The sequence below is a fragment of the Chenopodium album genome, chromosome 26 (assembly GCF_948465745.1).
Source record: "Chenopodium album chromosome 26, dcCheAlbu1.1, whole genome shotgun sequence".
NCBI classification, from domain to species: Eukaryota; Viridiplantae; Streptophyta; class Magnoliopsida; order Caryophyllales; family Amaranthaceae; genus Chenopodium; species Chenopodium album.
In genome coordinates, this window is record NC_137859.1 from 9,371,938 (window position 1) to 9,395,028 (window position 23,091).

The window sequence follows — 23,091 nt, forward strand, 5'->3', positions numbered from 1 at the left end:
AATAACAACAACAATAATAATAATACCAACAATAATCACCATAACACTTCAAAATAACAAAAAAAAAAACAAAATCCGAAAAAAATAAAATAAAATTAACAATTTTATTAACGGGCCAAAAAAAAAAAAAAAAAAAAAAAAAAAAAAAATTGGAACTTCCGCCCAAAATTTCCGGAAGTTCCATGGAGGATCCGCCTGGAATTTCCGGATCCTCCATGGAACATCCGGAAATTCTGGGCGGATGTCACACTTCCGCCCAGAATTTCCGGATGTTCCATGGAGGATCCGGAAATTCCAGGCGGATCCTCCATGGAACTTCCGGAAATTTTGGGCGGAAGTTCCTGGGATCCGAAAATTGAAAAAAAAAAATTACCTCGTCTCCACCATCGCCGCCGCCGCCTACGCCCCTGCCACCAGCGCCGCCGAAGGTCCTCCCTCAGAATCTCAGCCTAATCCGCCTCGAATCACCCATTTTCTTTTGTGTTTATGATGATTGTTGTTTTTTTAAAAAATGAAGAACAATTTTGGAATTTTTTTTTTTTTAAAAAAAAAAATTGTTTTAGAGAGTTAGAGAGTAAGAGAGTTTGAGAGTAAGAGAGATAGAGAGAGAAGTAAAGAAGTGAGAAATGTTGGTCGGGAAGGAAAAAACCGTATTTATATATTAGGGGTAAAATTGGAATTTCAAGAAAAAAAGGGAGCGTTACCCGGTAAAATGGGAGCGACAAATAACAACACCCTTTTTTTTAAGCTACAAAGTGCTCCAATGGTTAGCAATAGAATATTGTAGCTTGGAAAAATAAAAAAATAAAAAAAAATAATTTCTATCATACACATGTCATAATATAAGAGGATGAAGTTTTCTATAGAAAATCAAGCAATGTAGCTTGTTTAAGCAACGTTACTTGATCTAGCTACATCATTATTGTCACTCCAATGGTAAGCTACATGCTTACAATTTAATTTAATTTGCAAGCAAATCCTTTTTGTATACCATTGGAGATGCTAATGCTTGGCAAATATTTATTAGATAAAAAATATTATTAATTTATAACTATCTTAACCATTGGAGCAACAAATAGCTTAAATTGTTGTACCTTAAGAAAATGATGTGGCATGCCAAGCTATTATATAAATAAGCCAACCATTGTAGTTGCTCTAAGGGTCTAAGGGCAAAAAATTTAACCAAAACCAGTTGTAGTTGAAGTTTAATTCATTAACTATAGTTCATTAAAACCAGTTGTAGTTGAAGTTGTATTAATTCCAGCATATTTTCATGTTCTATTCAAAATCCACTCATTACTATCATTTATGTTGGGGTTGTTCTTACATGGAAAAGTTAAGGAAGAAATATTTCTTTACAAGCGAGATCATTTTTTTTTTTTATACTTTTTTTCCCTGCTTAAATATATTAATATAAATTTAAACTTTCTACTTTACTTCATAATCACTTTATAATATCAATGATTAGTAATATTATTAATAATTTGGTCAAGATCATATGGTATTGTTGTTAATTAGTTGTAAATTATATTATAATAACTACATAATTAAGTTTAATTATCATTATTAGATATCTTATTAGGTACCCGATAACCGATCCGAAAATCCGGGTACCCAAACTCCGGGTACCCGAACTTATCGGTTCCGGTTATGGGTATCACTTTTAGTATTGATTATCGGGTATCCGAACCGTTAGTACTAACGGTACGGGTACCCGTCCCATGCTCACCCCTACACTCTATGTCTCTATTATCTAGCATTAGAAATTTGGACAAGGGCTCAAAAACAAAGTCATGTGGGCCAATCGGCCCAATCCAGAACACTTATACATCAATGCTCAACATCCTAAACCCTCCCTATCTTCTCTTATCGTAAAATTTCTTACATTCTTGCAAAGATTCACTAAATCGATTAGTAAATTTATAGTGTGTATATATATATATATATATATATATATATATATATATATATATATATATATATATATATATATATATATATATATATATATATATATATATATATATATATATATATATATATATATATATATATATATATATATATATATATATATATAGGGGAGGGATCCGGTAAGAACTCCACCTTATATAAGAACCCTTTCTTATGTAAGAACCCTAATTATGTTCTAAACTTTTTCCTATGTTCTAAATTTTTTTCAACTTATGTTCTAAAGTTTTTCCTATATTCAAAAAATTTTCTTACTTATGTTCCAAAATTTTTCCAATGTTCTAAATTGTTTTTTAGATTATGTTCTAAATTTGTTCCTATGTTCTAAATTATTTTTTTCAGCTTATGTTCTAAATTTTTTTTTCTATGTTCTAAATTATTTTTTCAGCTTATGTTCTAAAGTTTTTCCTATATTCTAAATTTTTTATACTTATGTTCCAAATTATTTTTAATGTTCTAAATTGTTTTTAGATAATATTCTAAATTTGTTCCTATGTTCTAAATTATTTTTTCAGCTTATGTTCTAAATATTTTCTATGTTCTAAATTATTTTTTTTTTCAGATTATGTTATTAATTTTTACCTATGCTACGATTATTTTTTTCAACTTATGTTCTAAATTATTTTTCTTATGTTCTAACTTTTTTGGTTGTTTATGTTCTAAATTTTTGCTATTTTTTAAATTATTTTTCTTATGTTCTAAAATTTTCTGCTTATGTTCTAAATTTTTTCTACTTATGTTCTAAATTTTTTTTCTATGTTCTAAATTTTTTTTTTCTATGTTCTAAATACGAAATTCTCAAAATTACAGAAATGCCATTACTAAAGGATTATTTTAGATGGTTAGATCAAAACTAATAAAGGGCTGAGATTGGTTCTTATATAAGATTGGGTTCTTATATAGAGAAGGGTTCTTACATGAGCCTTCCTATATATATATATATGTATATATATATATATATATATATATATATATATATATATATATATATATATATATATATATATATATATATATATATATATTTGATGGGAAATTTAGTACGAGTATATATAAGTATACAACAGTTAAAAAAAAAAAAAAGAGCAGCAGTTAATTTAACTTCATCCTTACTTGGTTGACTGATGAGAATTGAGATGTTTCATCTACTTCAAGAACAGTGCTTTCAGTACCTGCCATAGAGATATGTAGATTCCCAACTTTAACTCAACTGAACTGACAGTAACAAACTTACAGGATCCTTTTTGCAGGGCTGCGAGTTAAACTTAGTATGTTCCTCAGACCAACTAAACTCTAAAAAGAAGAGATCTGAAATTTCCTGGTGTTATTTTCAAAACCACCAACTGTGGACTTATTTGCCTTGTATGTTACACATATTATATCTTAATAGATAGCAACACCCAGTACAGCATAATTAAAGAATTACCTTGACCTCGAATCTTGAGCATTTGGTTTACTTTAGTGCAATTAGCACTGCAAGGGATCCAACTTGCAGGTTGACTTAGAGTAAAATAAAGAAAGGTTGACCTCGAATCTTGAGCACGGGTTTAATTAGACCTGCGAGGAAAACAACTTGCAGGTTAACTTGGAGTTAAAACAAAAGTAGGTAAGACGACTATGTAGTTTGATCACATGATTCACATCCATCTCCCATGTTCTAACTTCTTATTCTTATCTAATTCTGCAGCATATTCACATGATTATATCATTCCTGTAATACTTTAAGACATTATTTGCACATATTTCTACATTAAAGGTGACTAGCAGAAGCTACCAGAAGATCTGAAAGAGAAGAAAAATGGATTCTAAACAGCAACTAGACTGGGTGATATCCATACAGGAAAAACTCGAGAAAGCCCAACAATATGTTGCAAGAAAACCAGGGAGAAAATGGTGCATATATCAAATGCCTCGCCGCATAAGAGATGCCCAAGAGAGCAAAAAATTTTATGAGCCTCAGACTGTATCCATAGGGCCATACCATATCGGCAGTGAACAAGTTCTGGAAATGGATCTTTACAAGTGGGTAGCTCTGTACCAGATCCTAGAACGCACAGGTCAGGACATAAACCTTTACCTTGATAGCATCAAAGAAGTTGAAGAGCAAGCGCGAGCTTGTTATCAGCAACAAGTCAAGCTCAGCAGCAATGAGTTTGTAGAGATGATGGTCCTTGATGGTTGCTTCATTCTTGAGCTCTTCCTATGTTATCCGGCTAGAGGAAAACCGGGCTGCAACCCTATTTTCACTAATAAGAGAGTCGTTGAAGACATAGTATTAGACATGATACTGCTGGAAAACCAAATTCCACTTTTCATAATTGACAGGTTACTTAAGCTAATGAACACGGCTGGTAATCTGCACCAAAATGACCGGGCTTTGGACTTGGCTCTGATCTTCTTCAATACTGATTGGATGTCAGGTAATCTTGAAATTTCTTGATGAATAAATCTTTAGAACATAGAGAAATTAAAGCATATAGTATATAGTGTGATTATGTGACTATATATATATATATATATATATATGCATCTCAGCATATAGTATCTGCCACAGTTTTAATTTCTATCCACTGTGACAGGTATAACAATGTCCATAAATGAGCTCAATGAATTAAAGCATTCACTCAAGCAGGAAGAGTGCCTTCACATCCTTGATGTTTTTAGGCGAAGTCTAATCCATGTAAGGCCTCAACAGGGTACCATTAATAAACAAGGATTTCGAGGGAAAGCCTCGAATAGTATTTTAAGCCGTGAACAAGTCATACATAGGGCCACTGAGCTCAGGAAGGGAGGAGTAAAATTCAGGAAACGGAACACCAGCGGTTTCTTGGACATTACGTTCAGGAACGGTATTTTTGAAATCCCCCCAATTTGTATACATGGTAGTACAATGACCATCCTCCTGAATCTAGCAGCCTTTGAGCAATGTCATCTGAAAATAAGTGATTCTGTGATTGCATCATATGTAAGTTTCATGGAATGCTTGTTGAAATCCCCAGAAGATGTAGGTCACCTTCACCGCCATAAAATTATTCTAGGAGATGATGCTCAAGCTGTTGACATTTTCAAGAGCATATCTAAAGAAATGCTAGTGAATGTACATGATGGTTACTATGCAGACCTATCTAGAGAAGTGAATGCTTACTACAACCAGAGAAGAAACAGATGGCGAGCGAGCCTGATTCACAAGTATTTTTATAATCCTTGGGCTATCATCTCACTGGGTGCTGCTATCATTCTATTGTTTCTTACTGCCATACAGAGCTTCTATGCAGTTTACGCTTACCACAGGCCAAATTCTTAATCTGATAGAATTGATATCCTATGAAATTCTGTAGTTACAATATACACTTGTAACAGTTGTAACATTACTTCCTTGTAGCTGATTGAGCATGTAGAACTTGTTATTATCTTTGTAATGCATTTGGATGATTTTATGAACTGCAAGAAGTGAAAGTTGAAGAGAGGGATTTAGATTGATAATTCTAAATTACAACAGAATAACCTTCATTAAAAGGTCTAGTGCAGTAGTAATTAAGTATGCACACACCAGTAACACAACAAAAGTAGATCAGAATGCCAGTGGAATTAAATTAAATTAAAACCAAAAAGAATTATCAGCAGACTTCTTCAATCTCAAAGATAAGTGTATTACTAAAAGTCAAAATGAAAAGATGACAGTGTTATTACCAAGATTCTGGACCAATCTAGCACACAACTCATTTGTATAAACCTTGATGAACTGTGAATTGAGTCAATGAAGCGAGAGATTGGAATTGAACTGATTGAAATGACCAATGTTACTCGAAGTCAGAACTCTTAGATGAACAATTAAGAGTGACCGATCTTCTCCAGCAAACTCTACTAGTTATATTTTCTGTGCTATAAATAGAATGTAAACACACCCATTGTAATTCAAAACTGACTTATCACACAGTCAATACTTGAATGTTCTTATCTTGCCACTCATTTTGCAATTCTTCTGTCAGTTTGTCCAAAACAACGTGTCACCAACTGCAGTGGAAATCTCCAAGCTTGGACTTGCTTAATTTCATCCTGAAATCCCTGTTGAAAAGAAAAAAAAAACAAGTTAAAATTTATAAGAAATGCCTTGGTACAGTTTTAATCATGAATGTCAAGCTCTGTGATGAACACATATAAGCAAGTAATGATATCTTTATTTCATAAAGGTCACTAATTGGTGGTTTGCTGATGTTGGGTTGCAGGGTACTATATGTGTGTGTAATAATAACCCTTTGAATGGGAATCAATTTTGTTGGTCTTCCTCTAGGAAATGAAATTATTTTTATGATTCTATCACTTTAATCTGATAATTTTAGGAGTAAAATTCCCAAGTTAAATATGAAGAAATTAAGTAACTAGTTTGAAAATTTTAATTTTGAAAGATTCATAAGTTTAATAGAACAATACCTTCATTTTCAAAGGAGTTAGGGGTAGACAATAGACATAATTTGATACTTAAAACTTAAGTTTAGTAGCAAGTTAGAGAATGATAAAAAAAAAAATAAATAAATAAAGGAAATCTGATTCCAGACTGATATGTTTGAATGTGTAATTCCAACTTTTAATTCGCAGATCTGAATCATCTGATTATAGCTGCGGTAATAAAACTATTTGCAGAACATGAAAACTGGTCTGATTGAGTTTTAACCCTGCAGTACTTCTAATTTTTAAAGTAAGGCAAGTCAGATCTTAATCCAATGTGAGCATTCGTACATTTAGATACGCACTACAAACCAATGTGTGTATATGTGACATTCAATCAGAAATATAGTAGTAAGGAAACTTTTGTGCATGTTCCTGATTCATTCAAAAGTTCCTTTATAGATCCCTAGCTTTGTTCTCTAACATGTTTCATCCCATCCTTAATGACACCCACAGAAATTGATGAAGCAAAATAAAAACTTTTAAGGTGTAGGAAGAGAGGTATCTGCATCATGACGACATGGTTAACAGCTTGACAATTTAAAGCAAGAGAGTTAATACTCTTCACTGGAACTTAATACTCTAGCCCCCATGAAAAGTCACATGTGAGTGCCACACATTAATAAAACAAGAGAGTTAATCACTTTATAAGGCTAACAGGCTAGTCCTATAGCAAAATGGCTTTGGGATGGAAACTGTTGGCCTTATAATTGGACTATCTCATCACAGTGCTCATAATAAATACAAAAATATCACTCATTACTAATACATGCATGCTGTACAGTTGAAAGCAAGATCCAATCTGGGAAGGGAGCCAAAGATTAAAAGGAAGTAGTAATGAAGTTAGATTTTTTAGCAAAGTACATTCAGGACAATCAGGAGAAATTTGTATGCATACGACAGACAACTGATGTATTTTGATCTGATCACTTGATTCAAATAATCTCATTTCCATGTTCTAAGGGTGAGAAAAGTTTTTATCTTATCTTATTCAGAAAGGTCATATTCACATGATAACATCAATCCTGTAATATTTTTAGACATTATTAGCATATGTTTGCTGATCCTCACTAAAAGTTGACCAGCAGAAGGTCCGAAAATAGAAGAATAATGGATTCTCAAGAACAGCTAGAGTGGGTGATATCAATTCAGGAAAAACTCAAGGAAGCCCAGCAGTATGTTTCAAAAAATTCATCAGAAAAGTTTTGCATATATCGAATGCCTGATCGCATAAGAGATAACCTAGAGAGCAAAAAAGTCTATGAGCCCCAGACTGTATCCATAGAGCCATACCACATCGGTAGTAAACAAGTTCGGGATATGGATCTCCACAAGAGGGTTGCTCTGCACCAGATCCTAGAACGCACAGGTCAGGACCTAAACCTTTACCTTGAGACAATCAAACAAGTTGAAGATCAAGCGCGAGCTTGTTATCAGCAACAAGTCGGGCTTAGCAGCAATAAGTTTGTTGAGATGATGGTCCTTGATGGCTGCTTCATCCTTGAGCTCCTCAGATGTTATCCAGCTAAAGGGACGAAGGGCGGCAACACTATTTTCTCTATTAAGAGAATTATTGAAGACATTGTGTTAGATATGATAATGCTGGAAAACCAAGTTCCACTTTTTATAATTGACAAGCTACTTAAGCTAATGAACATGGTTGGTAATCATCACCAAAACGACCAGGCTATGGATATAGTTCTAAGGTTCTTCAATCCAAAAATTGCTGTCAGGTAATCTTGGAATTAGAACATAGAGAAAGCATGTAGTGTGTGATTGATTTAACAGTGTGATTAAGTGATTATGCATCTCATAATATAGTCTCTGCAATATATTTTACTTCTGATCCACCATGACAGGTATAAGACCATCCATAAACGAGTTCAATGAATTGAAACGTTCAATCAAGCAGGATGAATGCCTTCATGTCCTTGATGTTTTTAGACGAAGTCTACTGCCTCTAATGCCTCAACAGGATTCCAGTAGTATACAAGAAATTCATTGGATTAGAAGGGTATGTGATAAGCTTGTTCCTGGGGCTTTGAAGTGGTGGCTACATTGCCTACATGACGCAAAAGGCCCAGATAGTCTTTCAAGCCATGAACAAGTCATACATAGGGCCACTGAGCTCAAAAAGGGAGGAGTAACTTTCAGGAAACATAACACCAGCTGTTTCTTGGACATCAAGTTCAAGAGTGGGGTTCTTGAAATCCCTCCCATTTGGATACATGACAGCACACTGACCATCCTCCTGAATGTAGCAGCCTTTGAGCAATGTCATCTGAAGTTAAGTGAGTCAGTGATTGCATCATATGTGAGCTTCATGGAATGCTTGATAAAATCCCCAGAAGATGTAAGCCACCTTCACCGTCATGGAATCATTCTTGGAGATGATACTAAAGTTGTCGACATGTTCAAGAGCATATCTAAGGATATGCTAGTGAACGTACATGATGGTTACTATGCAAAACTATCTAAAGAAGTGAATGCTTACTATAGCAAGAGAAGAAATAGATGGCGAGCAACCCTGATTCACAACCATTTTTATAATCCTTGTGCTATCATTTCACTGTGTGCTGCAATCACTTTATTGTTACTGACTGCCATACAGAGCTTCTATGCAGTCTATGCTTACCACAGGCCAAATACTAAATAGAAAAGATATCTAATGAAATTCTGTAATTACAAATTTACAATATGAATTTGTAAGAGTTCATTTACATTACTTCCATGTAGCTATTGAGCATGATTAGCTTGTGATTTTCTTTGTATTTGAATAATGTTATGAACTGCATTTCTAGAGTGAGAATTAAAAGTTGAAGAGAGAAATTTAGATTTATAGTATTGATTTACAGCAAAAATAAAGGATAGAATGTAAAGCTTTCGAGTGGCCTGATAAACTACCAAGAGTAGACTAAGCTAAGGCAACAATTTCATATTATGGATGCATCTCTCTTTGCCTATTCTCCCTTATTTATAGCATTTTCTGAATCTCATTTCCTTCTATTAACCGACTATCTTCCTCCTCCAAGTACTATCAGCATCAGTAAACTGCACTATCTAGAATGCCCTTCCCCTTAGGCCAATACCCAACAGAAATGTGAAAGAGATATCCTAATGACCAATTAAAATAGTCAATTAACCTAGCACTTAAAACATGAAACTATTGACCATTAATTTCAGTAGCACCGTTCAGTGAGCCATAATTTTTTTCAGGTTACTGATTGTCAAAAACATGGCTACTAATGTTTACAGTGTGATTTGCAGTTAAATAAGGGGAAATTTAAATCTCGATTGACTTATATTGATTACACATTTACACACCAATAGATGGATGTAAGATACCGGGATCATGTACTAAGCCCTGAGTTGCTTAATAATACTAATAGCTACCATAATTAAATACCATGTAAGTAACACAAGAATCAGAAACAAAAGTAAAGGACATTAATTGCTTGATCAACCTCAATTCTTTTTTGACATACTGTGAAATAAAACTGGATTTACCTTCCACACCAAATGCAGCAGCAGACACCATACACCAACTTAACAGAAAGTGGTGAGCATTGACTGGATTCTCGGTATAGGCTGCGCCTCCAGATGTCACTCAAACTGTGCATATACATGGAGATACTTAGACAGTTACACTGCATTACATTGTTGTACCAAAATCCCAATCTCAGGAACCTGCAAATACATATACTAGTAAATTAGAGACACTTTTATCTTCCCATATGGTTATTATGCAATAAACAAATTTGTACATTGAACATATTTAATGCAGACCTTATTCTACTGTCTTATAGCCCTAACCCTGAAGACACCCGATTACTCGAACCCGGAACATCCTCAGAAAGTGGTGCCATATCTGAACAAAGTAGTGAGTATGAGTGTATGACATATGATCACAATGTAAAAAAGATGAAACTGCACAGATTGATATGGTTCTGGCAGTCAAAATGCCTAAAGCTAGGAACAGATTAAACCTGAGATTGGTTGAATTTGTGTTAGAAGACATAAATTTCAAATGGGTGATTACTGATCAGATGCAAAACTAGTGTATATTCTGAATCTTTCAGTTAGGCATTTTGTCGAATAGATGGTGTGCACTCTCTTTCCTGGGCTTTTTAAAATCAGACGGTATCTTCGTGAAGAAATAAATCATTTGTTAGGAATACAGATTACAGAGTTTTTATATTTTTTGTATTTGAAAAATATATTTTTAAATAAACAAAAAAAAAATTATCAAAATAAGATGTTTATTTATATTTATAAAATTTACTTTAGCAATTATACCAGCAAATGTCGATATGTCCGAGTGGTTAAGGAGACAGACTTGAAATCTGTTGGGCTTCGCCCGCGCAGGTTCGAACCCTGCTGTCGACGAATTAATGTTTTTGAATTGCAAATTTCCATCATTTTTTGGTTTTAGCTTTTAAATTAATGGGTTACATTAACTTTTTACTCTAGCAATTTAGAGCTTAAAAATGTCTTTAACCATTCATACTTTGAGAAAAGCTTGGAATTGTTAAATACGAGTAGCAAAAAAGTTTTTAGTGTATGTCACCCTGTAATCAAAAGCCTATTAGACTCTAACTAATCTGGATTTGAGTCAGAACATACCAATATTGAAGAGAAAACTCTCCTAATAAAATGTTGTTGAATTCTTAGAGGTTTGTATTTTGAGAGCTTGAACTCGAGACTTTTAGCTAAGCTGAAACTACTTCCTTACTAGTGGTCCAATAATCTAAGTACTTCTTGGTAGCAAAAAAGTGAATGCTCATAGCAAGTTATCTTGAAAGTTGATGATGATGATGAGGTTAATTATCATCTCCAAACTTCAGGATTATGTCTTGTTTACAATCTACAAACTTGATTGTTGTTTCCAGCAATGATACATGCTTGTTCATGTTGGCAAGACGATAAGTGATTATTCAAAAAGAATTGTAGAGCGTAATAGGGAAATAGAGAAGTCATTACATCTAAATGCAGCATTGCTTACTTGGTGCTACTTTCCTTTCCCTTATTTCTGTCTAGCCTAAATAGTTAGCCACAATACCATTTTCACTGTGGAGCATTATCGCTAGTTATCTACTGCTTTTAATTTAATTTGTTTGTGCACGATACATACAATTGTACAGGACACTGTGAAGGATTGACAACTCTCAATGTGCACTCCTGCAGGTTAGCAGGAAGACGCGAGGCAACTATACCATGCTGATATGGTTTGACAGTTCTAAGATGTTCAGGGCAAGCAAGAAGGATATGTGAATTCAGTGGATAAGTTGGGAAGTCAAAGACCATGAACGTAACTCATTGAGCCTCAAGAAGTTTGCTTCAAATTTATGCATAGTAAGATTGTTACAAATGGAAGTTCAGACTTCAGAGTCTATATCAAAACATATACCAACAACTTCAAAGAATATTAATCATATGGGAACCTTCAAAAGAATAACTAATGAACCCAAACCCGAAAGCATAGACTAGAGTTATCAATTACACCATTGAATCCCCTACCCCTCCCCAAAAAGAAAAAGAAAAGCACACATATAAACACCCATTGTCAGAAAATCATTCCTGTTCTTCAAAACTCTTTTTTTGGATCTTTGACATAACCAATTTGTAGCTCATAAGAGTCATTACCACCCAAGATTATCCAAGCCTTTAGGCCTTCATCGTATAATTGGAATAACAACTAGACATCTCTCTTTATCCAAAACATCCAAAGCAACCTCCCTTCTGTAAAACCAGAAACATAAGTAAATTAGTGATGAGTATATAAACCAAATCCTTTAGACAGCAGACAAGTACAAATGATGCAATATTAACCTTTCTCTCTGGTGATCTCTGAGGTTGCTGGTTATAGCGTTGTGGAATGTTCGAGTTGAGGGGTGTGTTCCTCTCCTCTCTAGCCCTTGTGAAAGCACCCGTAAAACCCTCAGCTTGCTGAGGATCAGAGTGCCAAACACCCCATGCTGGAATTGCTGTCCCTCTATCTGGCTGTCAAAGGTTTTAACACGAGGTTATTAGTAACGCAAGTATTTGTTTTTCTTGTACAATAATGAAGTCAAAAACCATTTGATGGAGGAATTGATTATGAAAAATGGTTTGTTTAAGGAATTAAAGAGCACTTACAGTTTGATTTCCTCGACCAGCTGGAGGTTTTTGCTGATGCCTGCCTCCTTTCTGATGAAGAGGTGAATGACCCCCAGGATTTTGTTTTCCAATTCTCTGAGGAGTTTCATTTATAGAAGAATTGGACCCTCTACTTGCATTTCTCAACTGATGATCATCTGCCTTAATTTTAGTTCCAGCAGCAGAAGAAGGCCGAGTTCTATTGTTGACATCACGGTTGAGCTGGGGCTCCACAGGGTCTGGTACAGGTCCTGCAGTCTTATTTTTCCGAGCATTTTCAAAAACAGCAGTGTATGCACCATTTTCTCCCTCATTCCAATCACCAAACTGAGGCACTTTAGAACGGCCCTCTTTGGCTGTAGGTTCACTTACACCGCGAGGTGCATCAGAAGAAGGTTCTGGTGTGACAGTACGGCCATTCCTATTGTTTTTCCTGACATTTTCAAAGCTCTGAGTATAACCAGCTTCACCTCCACCTTCCCAAGCACCAAATGCTGGCACCTTTGCTCGTGATTCTTGTTTTGGTTCTGATTTAGATGGTGCAGGACGAGCCTGAGCAGGAGGATCCTTTCGAGGATGCATGTCTCGGTTCATCTGGGGCTCATTCACTGATGCTGTAGGCTCACCATTCTTGGTTTTTCGTTTAGCTTCAAAATACTCGGTGTAGGCAACATTTTCTCCATTTTCCCAGGCACCAAATTCTGGGGCTTTAGATTGCTGTCCTTTCGGTTCTGCTTTAGGAGCAGAAGCTGGGCCTCCGTTTTGTGGAAACATATCAGGATTGTCTTGAGGGTCATTCGGGTTAATTATCTGACCATTATTCTTCTTCTTTCGAGCATTGTCAAAGAAAACTGTGTAGTTTTCTCCACCCTCCCATGCACCAAATTTCGGTACTTTAGACTGCTGACATATGTTAGAAAGCACAAGAGGTAATAAGTATGATATCAACACAAAACTTCATTCTTTAGTTACAGTAAGTAGTCTAGTATACCTTAACCAAATTTGTCAAACAAACCAACCATAAGTCAGAACACATGAAGAAGATAGGTAATAATACAAATTTGGGTTCAATTCATTTAGCACGCATTTCACATCAAGTGATCTTACTAAGAACACTACACGTAACTGAAAACATGTACCACTTATTTACAGCATGAACCACACTTGCACAAAAGAGTGTCATAACTAATTAAGTTAGCCACTCGAAAAAACTCATTTGATCTTTTACCGAATCTAAGTCAAGGAGTTTGTATTAGAAGGAATTGAGTTATTTGTTCATGTTACATCAAAATTGCCAAAATATTTGATGAAACAGTTATCTGTTCCTGGACTCTGAAGGCATAATGCATTTAATTGATGATCAATTGCTCAATAATCGATATCCATTATCTTTGGCCTCTTTATAATATATGGTTAAGCATTTTTAACTTTATTGTGAAACAGAATGCAATCTTTAGGACTATAATATTATGTACACTTATAGGATCTCACAACCCTGAATAGGATTATAATTTTATAACTTAGTAATGGGCTCTAGTAGCATAATTTAATACTATATTGGACAACCAAAGATCCCACATCAAAAATAACCAAAGTCAATACTTCTAAAAATGAAACGCCCAAGAAGAATCTCTTATGGTGGAATAAACAAGTGTTGATTTAGAGCGTGTACTGCCATTAAGACGAAAGGGGTGATAATTTTTCAAGACAATATTTATTGCTGCCAAGACAACATAAGTTGACGCACTATTGCTCTATTAACAAAATTTGACTTTGCTAAAATGTTAATGACATCTCTCAAAATTCTTCAACATTAAAATCATTCTAATCTTACCTTAAAAAATACCAATACTATAATCATGCAATGATATCAGAACTATAATTAGTACATAAAATATAATATAAATTAGTTGGAGCTATATAATTACAACTTTACAAGTATTAGCCAGTACAATGTTTTGATCACAAAATCTCCAAAATCAGTAATGCCAAATTTACAAGAATATTGCAACTAATTCATAATCATAAACAAAGAACAAATAATGATTGCAAAATTCCAATCCCAATTCAGTCAACAAACTATGAACAGAGCAACACAATTTCATTGATCTTGCACCATCTAAAAAAACCCAAAAAAAATGCTCATATCATCTAATTCAATAAACCCAGAAAACCCACAAAAAATCCCAGAAAACTCAATCAAAAACAAGAAAAAAACACACAATTTGAAAAGGTCAAAGTATTAGTAAAAGAATAAGAAACTTACAGCCATTAAAGCAGCAAACTTTGGAATGAAACACCTAAGAAAACAGAGGATAATGTGAAAGAATAATGAAAATCAGAGAAAACTTAGGAGTATATATAAAGAAAGAACAATAATTGGAGTAATTAAGGAAGAAGAAGAAGAAAATGGTGGGAGGGTGGGTATGAAGAAAATGCAAATGGAGGATTAATTTATATATTATAGTAGTGTACAATTTGTTGTGAGCATTGACTTGGTTAAGACAACTGTATAATATTTGACAATTCTTCTAATTCTTTCTTTCTTTGTTTCTTCTGATACATACCCTTACCTAAAGTCATTCTAAGTCTAGTCTGGCAATGACTGCTTCATCTTAGCTACAGGACATTGCCCGTACAACATTTGAGCACGGCTATTGAAGGGCGTATAATAGTTGCACCATGCCACCGCGATAATTCATTTAGATATTGAGAAATGGAAGGACGTATAACAATTGCACCATGCCAGTATGCTACCACATTACACGGTGTACTCCCTCTGTTTCAAAATAAATGTCTCACTTTAACTTTGTATTATTCACTTTGATCAATGTTTGTGCTTTATGCGTAAAATTAAATAAAATCGAGTAAGTATATTTTAGAGTCATTTTATGAATATCAACTTGTTTTGTCATTTATACATTATATTTTGAAATGTATAGATTATTATTGTTTTGTTATATTAAAACCCCTGAAAATTGTGATCAAGCCTTAGATAAGATTGTCTCCAATAAATATACTTTGAGTTTGATACATTAAAGCTCACTCAATCACTTCTCAAACAAAAAATATATGATGTTACTTCTAAATTAGAAAATCACCTATTATAAATGTGAGATTATATATATCACATCACAATTGTAACTTACTCAACCAAAAATAAACTTTTACACTACAAGTATGCTTTATACTCTTCTTTGATAGGGTTGACTCATGTCTAAAGTCACATTCATGTTGTCTCCATATAAAATCTAAACATTCAAAAAGTTTTTGCTTGCAAATGACACTTTTTTGTTGTTTAATTATTAGGGGAAAGAAGAAAAAAAAAAAAAAATCATATAGCATTAATTCTTTTTCTAATTGTATTTAGATCTCAAAATAATTGCTAGCCTGCTAGGTGATCGTGGAGATTAAGGAATGGGAGTCTCAATTTGACCAATTCAATGAGAAATGTTGAAAGAGAACCAGTTTCTAAATGGCGGCTATACGTAAAATATGGGTACAAATTAACTATTACTTTCCTTATTATTATTATTATCAATATTGTATTTTTATATTCTCCTAGCCCGTGGTTTGGCATTTGAAAAGCAGTTTAGTTTGATGTAATTACTACTTTCTTTTTATTATAGATGCAAATTTGAGGTATTATTTGTAAGATAAATAAAATTTTAAAGTTGCATACAGTATAAAAATTGGGAAAGATTGAAATATACACCTGGGTGCATTGTATACCCGTGAGTATTTTGTTTTTATTTTGATGATTATTTTTTCATTAATGCAAAATAAAAACTAACTTTAAATTAGGGTCTGTTCTCTTGCGTTGAAATTCAGTTCAGTTCAGTTCAGTTCAGTTCAGCTGAGTTCAGTTCAGTTCAGCTCAATTCAGTTCAGTTCAGTTTAGTTCAGTTCAGCTCCTAATTTCCTTCTCTTATAAAATATTCAGTTCAGTTCAGTTCAGCTGAGTTCAGTTCAGTTCCGTTCAGTTGAGTTCAGTCAATGAGAACAGGCCCTTAGTTGGGTGTATGTGCACCTAGATATATACTTCGTATAACATATTCCAAAAAATAGAGGTAATGTTTTCATTTACTCATACAATAATATCTTAGAAGCTTATTACTCTACAATCTATACCAGTAAGTATATTGAAAAGCATTACTAAGATTAATTTAATACGAAGTAGTTTGAGGGAAATTCAATTTAGTAGTTTTGTCCTTAAGTAAGCTACTGATTTGATATCCGTAGCTCATTTAGTATCACAATCAATTTTTGGTTTTATGATTTTGCAGGTCATATAAGTTAGATAGAATCATGAATTGAAAATTAATTATTCGTACTAATAAGGCAATAATAATCTTGTTGATATTGAAAACTGATCTAAAAATTACTTTTTGGGCAATTTAAAAAACACTTTTTACGTCGAACTTGGCCCGAAAAAAGTTCAAAAACCCAGCTTTGGCCCGACAATCCTGTCACTTTTTGCGGGTTTGGATATTTTATGTTAAATAAGGCGATGCTCGGCCCGAATTTTCATCACCTCTACTTTCTTTCTCCCCTGACATCGACCGACCCCTCTCTTCCCCCTCCCTCAATGCCTTGCTCTCTTTTTATTCTTTATAAAACTTACATAGTGAGATATAAGGTACTAATAAGTTTCAATAAAAGCTAGGAAAAATTCAATTCACAATTTAAGTATAATAAACTCTAATAATAACTTTGATAAGTCAAATTTACTTGATAAGAACTTAATATTAGAGTTAGTAAACATGTTGTTATGTTAAGATATGAGTTGAGATTCTTCAAGTCAAGTCATATTCTAGTAAGAAGGCTTTTGAGTCAAGTACATATAGTTATGGGGAATAGTAATGTATGGAGGCTTTTGGCGTAATAATTGAGCTTTTGGCATAATAATTGAGCTTTTGGTTCAGGTTCAGGCATAAAAATACAAGTTGAATTATGCGATATAATTATTATCAATTATTTAGTGTAGTCTGTTTTAGACCTAATCAAAGTTAATCAGGCCCGCTAGCCAGGCTCGATTTTGGGCAGAATTTTTCAGCCCAAAATCGGCATCGGATCGGGCCCAGCCCGAACCAAAATTTTATTATTTTGGGGGGAATGCATTTTTAGTTATTTTTTTTTCACAGCCTGAAAATGGCTTGAAAAGCCCGCATGGCCCGCCCATTTTGGGCGGGTTAATTTGGGCACAAAAATTCCGGATCGAAACTTGGCACGACTGGAGAAGTGGGATGATTTTTAGGCCTCGACCCGGCCTGCCCAATGATCACTTCTAGTCGATTTGCTTCAAATCAGATCAATTTCATTATTAGTTAGTTTCAAATATAATTCGAGTTTAAATTAGACTACTTTCCACTAGATTTAGTTTTGAATCAAATATAGGCATAGCCGATTCGAGTAAATCTCACCAAATACATTCAAAAATCTAAATCCACACATACCACATCAAAGTTTAAACATCCACTCCTCCTATAGTTCTATGACTTCTATCTCTAATTTTATTGTGTTGTAATTGCACTTAGTTAAAAAAGAAAGTACTCCCTAATCTGTAATTAAGACAAGTTTAATAAGGAGAGTAGGAGACCAAACATAAAATAGATAGCGAGTTTAGTTCAAATGTTAAAAGTGAGAGTACAATTTGTTCCAAAAAACAATTGGTTTTCTCTCTCTTCACTCTTTCTGACACTCTGTCTTCCTCACTGGCTCACTCTCCTTTTTCTTGGAATCCATTTTACATCATTTTATTCACATTCTTACTATAATCCTCCTTTTTTTTTTTCCTTGTAATTCACTTCTTAATTACTTCCTTTTTTTTTTAATGTCTACTGTTAATTGCTAAAACCCTTTGGCTTTATCATCTTTGTTTTTTTGGCACCTTTCCCCAAAAAAAAAAAGCAAACCCACAAGCTAAAAACCCTTCTATTAATCCCTAAAACAGCATTTTTATTCTCTTAAAATTAATTTAACTTTGAAAAACAGTTTATCTTTGCTAAAAATTGCAAATTTCACAGATCTAATATCTCAAAATTTCAAAGAACCCTGCTTTCTATAAAAGGGTTTTAGCAGCTTCTTTTTGTAAAGATTGGATTTTTTTTTTTTCCATTTTTATAAACCCTTTTTTTAATTTAATTTTGATGTTGGTGGGTTTTTCAAATTGGGGAATTTTTACAATTTATTTGCCAATTTTAGCAAAATGTTGAAAACCCCTTCAATATTTGTAAATCATGCTAATTCTATAAGATTCCAAAGAAAATTACTTGTTTTCTGAAGTTAATCTTCCTCCATAAGAGTGTAATTCATTTACATGAAGGTGGATTTTCACAGAAAAACTCAAACAAGAAGAAAAAGTTCAGAAGAGGAAGATGATTCAGCTTTTGTTCCTTGTTCTTTGTGTAGAAATTGGGGTAGCTTTCTTCTTGTTAGTGAAAGTGGGGCCATTAAGAGAGCTTGTAATGAAAAGCTTGGACCAGGTGAAATTAGGGAGAGGACCAGCAACAGTGAAAACAATTGCTGGTACAATGTCTGTGATATTTATGTTTCATTTGATGAACATTTTGAAGATCCAAAATAAGGGTAATAAGCTTGGTACTATGTCACCTATGGATCAAGTTTTGTGGAGGACTCATTTGCTTGAGGCTTCACTTATGGGTATGAATGATCTTCAATTCTCTATTGTGAATTACTTACTTGTTTGTTTTATTTGGTTTGGTTTGTGTTATTGTGGTTGTTGTGTTTTGGGCCATTTCGTTTGATTTCTTTGTTTGTGTTGATGTTGTATGATGTAATATAATGTGTAATTAGAATGATAAGGAATGTGTTATAGTTCGTTTGATTTCTTTGTTTGTGTTGATGCTGTATGTTTTAATGTGTGATTTGAATGATAAGGAATGTGTTATAGTCGTTCGATTTCTTTGTTTGTGTTGATGTTGTATGTTGTAATTGATGATTTGAATGATAAGGAATGTAATATAGTGGAAATTGTATAGACTTTGATGTTATTATAATCTTTGTGTTATTTGAATGATATGGGATTGTGTGATAGTGGAGATTGTATGGGTATATGATGCTTATATTTGGCGTTTTGGAAGGGAGTAGTTAATTGTGACTTAATTGGGACATATTAGGGCTTGTGGTTTAGGAAATGTTCCTGAATTGGATTATGCATTCATGGAAATGTTATAGTTTCGTGGAGGGCTTTGGCAAGTGTTATGGTGAGACCTAATATGCTACTTGAAACATAGGAGAAATCATGAAATAGAATATAGTATTCTAGGAATTGTTGCAATAAATCCAGTATGCTGGTAAAATGCTCTTTATCAAATGATGGATTACGAATTGATTGGGTTAATATGATTCAATCCAAATATCCTAAAATCTATGTATTCTTCATGGATATTTACCATAAAAGGCAATGTCTATGTCCGTGTTATAGTGTGGGGCTCGGTGTTATAAACGTAGTAGTTAACATGGAGCACTTGTATCATTGATATTTAGCATCTTGGGACATGCTAGGAAATTTGTATTTGGGAATTTCTATTAATGAGGTTCTGGTGTATTGTTTGTTTGGCTTAAAAAGGTTGGTGTCTGTTTATGGGAGAATGTATACTTCATATGAATACGGGAGTCTGCAGTAAATCTTCATAATGTGACACCAACCTATACGGCCTTTGTTCTTTATGGTTTCAAAAGCTGCATTTGACTAAAGGTTTAAGGCTCTTATAGGTTGAGATTGGTAAGCATCAACTCGAGTTAATTTCTGTTGTTTAAGATGGAAAAGGCTTTGTTACCTAGTAGTTTCTGTTAAACAGTGCAGTGACTTGTGAGGGGATGGATCTGAGTTTTATATCTAAAATGGACCTGGACTGTCTGTTTATTATGCAGATCTCTGAGTTTTTCTTAGCGCAAACAAGTGTAAATGAGGTTGATTTTCTGAGGTTTCTATAGGTGGAAATGATATGCGCATAGCTTGAGGGGAAATGATATGCGCATGACTTCTCAACTGAGCAGCTCCTAATACTTGCTTTATGTGGATTGTCTTTTGGTGTTAAATGTTGGCAATCTTAGCTGTTTGCAGTTTCAACCTGTTATACCTTGGATGCTTTCTCATTACTAGAAAGTCATATGACTTGATGTAGAATAACAGTTGGTCTGAGGTTCTCATATACAGCCAAGTAAACTACTCTACATATTTTCATCTGTACATCTGGCTGCTTCAAAGGACTTTTTGATAGTTTGGATGGCATTTCAAATGAGTTTAGTTGCAGTAATGGCATGTTGAAGATATTTTAGTATCGAGACTCTGCATAGTTCCCTAATGTAAGAAATGAACATTACCGATCTGTTTACCAATTATGCCTCGTCACATGAATTTTACTTTTTTATTTTTATTTGTGTCTGTGTTTGTGGGGGGGGGGGGGGGGGGTGGATTAGTTAAAGCATGCTACTGAAGATATATGACATTTACAATCAATGAATCAATATGGACACGAAATGATATGCTCAATATGAGGATAGATATGATGGTTGGATGTCACAAAAGTTGCATGTTTTAGACATAATTGTTCTTGAATATCTGTGGTCCTGGAGAAAGGTGACTTGCTGTTCTTTTGGAATTTTTTTGGTGAATAAACCATCTTGTGATGAATAAGCTATCCCTTTAGGCCTATTTTCCTTTTATTTGGTGAAAGAAAGTGCATATGCTGCTTCTTTGTTTTCTTCACTCGACGCCCATTTCCAGAACGTTTTTGGATGATTTTGGCAAAATTAATGTGCCTGTGCCAGAATTTGAGTTGGACACTTGAGGTAAAATGGAGAACACATGGAACAATATGTTATTCTTTGAGCTCCAAACATAAGTGCCCAATAGTAATCTCTTCCATCTGAATTTGTTGATGGATCTTATTTTCTCAACTTGTTACTGTAGCAGCATGCCAGCACGTAGCCACTTAGTGTCATAGTCCTGTGTTAGAATGAGAAGTTGGTCAATCATAATGCAATGTTTGAGAAAACTCCTGGTATTTGAAGCTTTGGATTTGGGCTTGAGTTGGGTTAGGCTCTATATGGGGGCAAAACTCTCTCTACCAATGCTTCTACATTCTTAGGGCTTGAACTGAGACCTTTGGTTAAGCTGCTACAACCCCTGCACCAGCTATCCGAGCAGTTGGTGGTAACCGTTATATGTATAAATCATATATATTGTTTGAGAGAAACTATCTGGTATCCGAAGCCTTGGATTTGGATTCGAATTGGGTTAGACCCTAAACGCAGGCAAAACTCTCCCTACCAATGCTTCTGCATTCGTAGGGCTTGAACCTGAGACCTTTGGTTAAGCTGATACAACCCCCTTACCAGCTTATCTGAGCATGTGTGGTAACCATGATGTATATATCTCCCCGGCTGGCTTCAATGGATTTGGAATTTGTTTCACTCTTTCCTCCTGGCCTTCCTAGGTGTTTTATTTGCTTCTTATTTGGGTTCTACCAGCTGTATTTCTACTCATAGTTCTCTTCCTTGCTCGAGGTTGCTCATGCTGTTGTATCTTGTATGTTAGATGGAACATATAATTGTCCACCTTTGTGAGTTCTTATGGATTCCTAATCTGTCTACTTTTTAAATGTGATATTGGCCATTTGTTGCCTTAGCTCATATCATTCTGATTTCTTGCATATACCTAATTAGACATCTAACAAAGAATATGTTTATTTTCTTTGCAGGCTTCACTTTATTTCTTGGCTTCTTGATTGAACGTATGCACCATTATCTCCGGAAACTCATCAATATTAGAAGCAAGGTTGGAGCATCAAAAGAAGAATTAGAGAAGATTGAGAAAGAAAAACAACAGCTGAAGGAGAAGGAGGAGAAGGCTTCAAAGGAAATAACAACGCTACAGAAGGAGCTATCAAAGCTGACAGAGGAAATAAAGAAGCTAAAGGTGGAATCACAAGAGAAAGACAAGACGATCGAGACTGCTGATGCTCATGTAGTCGCCCTTCAGAAACAGGCGGCTGATTTGCTTCTGGAGTATGACCGTCTACTAGAAGATAATCAAAACCTTCAGACCCAAGTTCAAAAAAGGTGATGGAAGGAATTTGACAAGAATTTAAAATTTAAGTCCATACAAACATTTTGATTTTGATATTCATATGGTTAAGGCTTCCAGTGCTAAAACCTGTATTTTCTGTATTCAGCTGGACAGAAACAATTACAAATATCCCTTCTTTTGGGGCATGATGTTTGGGGGTTAGAATGAAGGGATAGAACCAGGTTAATAGATGGGCTCAGTGTCGGTGTTGCTAATCTGTTTTTGCAAATATATATGTTTTGTATGATGAAAACAGTTCTTTCCATTCATACGAAATATATTTTACACTTTCAAGCAATCACATTTCCATACTAAAGCTTAAAGTGATTTACTTCTTTCAATCTACTGGTATTACTTACTACATACTTTCAAATTCATGTCAAATTTACAAGAAATAATCGTGATTCTCAATTACAAGTCACTTGTCGCTTTATATGGGGAAA

At 34.2% G+C, this 23,091-nt stretch overlaps 4 protein-coding genes and 1 non-coding gene across 6 annotated transcripts; 4 read left to right on the top strand and 1 right to left on the bottom strand.

The window, feature by feature from the left end:
* The first annotated feature begins 3,769 nt into the window (after positions 1 to 3,769).
* LOC145616771 (UPF0481 protein At3g47200-like) lies at positions 3,770 to 5,275 on the top strand. Its single transcript, XM_081671500.1, has 2 exons — positions 3,770 to 4,391; positions 4,551 to 5,275. Exons 1-2 carry the CDS (start codon positions 3,770 to 3,772, stop codon positions 5,273 to 5,275), a joined length of 1,347 nt encoding a protein of 448 aa, XP_081527626.1.
* Positions 5,276 to 7,505: 2,230 nt separating this feature from the next.
* LOC145616772 (UPF0481 protein At3g47200-like) lies at positions 7,506 to 9,073 on the top strand. The gene is made up of 2 exons (XM_081671501.1): positions 7,506 to 8,150; positions 8,284 to 9,073. The coding sequence occupies exons 1-2, from the start codon at positions 7,528 to 7,530 to the stop codon at positions 9,071 to 9,073; spliced, it is 1,413 nt and encodes a 470-aa protein (XP_081527627.1). The 5' UTR covers positions 7,506 to 7,527.
* A 1,648-nt stretch (positions 9,074 to 10,721) lies between these two features.
* On the top strand, positions 10,722 to 10,803 carry TRNAS-UGA (transfer RNA serine (anticodon UGA)). Its single transcript has one exon. It is a non-coding gene; the product is annotated as a tRNA-Ser (tRNA).
* A 930-nt stretch (positions 10,804 to 11,733) lies between these two features.
* On the bottom strand, positions 11,734 to 14,957 carry LOC145618316 (uncharacterized). 2 transcript variants are annotated; one of them, XM_081673094.1, is made up of 4 exons: positions 14,819 to 14,957; positions 12,553 to 13,452; positions 12,247 to 12,417; positions 11,734 to 12,156 (listed from the first exon to the last, which is right to left on the bottom strand). In XM_081673094.1, exons 1-4 carry the CDS (start codon positions 14,822 to 14,824, stop codon positions 12,127 to 12,129), a joined length of 1,107 nt encoding a protein of 368 aa, XP_081529220.1. In that variant the 5' UTR covers positions 14,825 to 14,957; the 3' UTR covers positions 11,734 to 12,126. The 2 variants fall into 2 exon arrangements, with proteins under 2 accessions (XP_081529220.1, XP_081529219.1); XM_081673093.1 differs by having other exon boundaries at positions 12,553 to 13,455.
* A 3,289-nt stretch (positions 14,958 to 18,246) lies between these two features.
* On the top strand, positions 18,247 to 22,864 carry LOC145617886 (uncharacterized). The gene is made up of 2 exons (XM_081672645.1): positions 18,247 to 19,215; positions 22,281 to 22,864. Exons 1-2 carry the CDS (start codon positions 18,930 to 18,932, stop codon positions 22,643 to 22,645), a joined length of 651 nt encoding a protein of 216 aa, XP_081528771.1. The 5' UTR covers positions 18,247 to 18,929; the 3' UTR covers positions 22,646 to 22,864.
* Positions 22,865 to 23,091: the final 227 nt, after the last annotated feature.

Excerpts from the sequence above, each read along its gene's own strand:
- LOC145616771 (XM_081671500.1), top strand. The coding sequence starts at position 3,770 with ATGGATTCTAAACAGCAACTAGACTGGGTGATATCCATACAGGAAAAA. Across the intron at positions 4,392-4,550 it reads CAATACTGATTGGATGTCAG|GTATAACAATGTCCATAAAT; the intron begins GTAATCTTGAAA and ends CCACTGTGACAG.
- LOC145616772 (XM_081671501.1), top strand. The coding sequence starts at position 7,528 with ATGGATTCTCAAGAACAGCTAGAGTGGGTGATATCAATTCAGGAAAAA. Across the intron at positions 8,151-8,283 it reads AATCCAAAAATTGCTGTCAG|ACCATCCATAAACGAGTTCA; the intron begins GTAATCTTGGAA and ends GACAGGTATAAG.
- LOC145618316 (XM_081673093.1), bottom strand. Across the intron at positions 12,418-12,552 it reads CTGGTCGAGGAAATCAAACT|CCAGATAGAGGGACAGCAAT; the intron begins GTAAGTGCTCTT and ends AACCTTTGACAG. Across the intron at positions 12,157-12,246 it reads AGAGATCACCAGAGAGAAAG|AAGGGAGGTTGCTTTGGATG; the intron begins GTTAATATTGCA and ends CTGGTTTTACAG.
- LOC145617886 (XM_081672645.1), top strand. The coding sequence starts at position 18,930 with ATGATTCAGCTTTTGTTCCTTGTTCTTTGTGTAGAAATTGGGGTAGCT. Across the intron at positions 19,216-22,280 it reads GCTTGAGGCTTCACTTATGG|GCTTCACTTTATTTCTTGGC; the intron begins GTATGAATGATC and ends TTTTCTTTGCAG.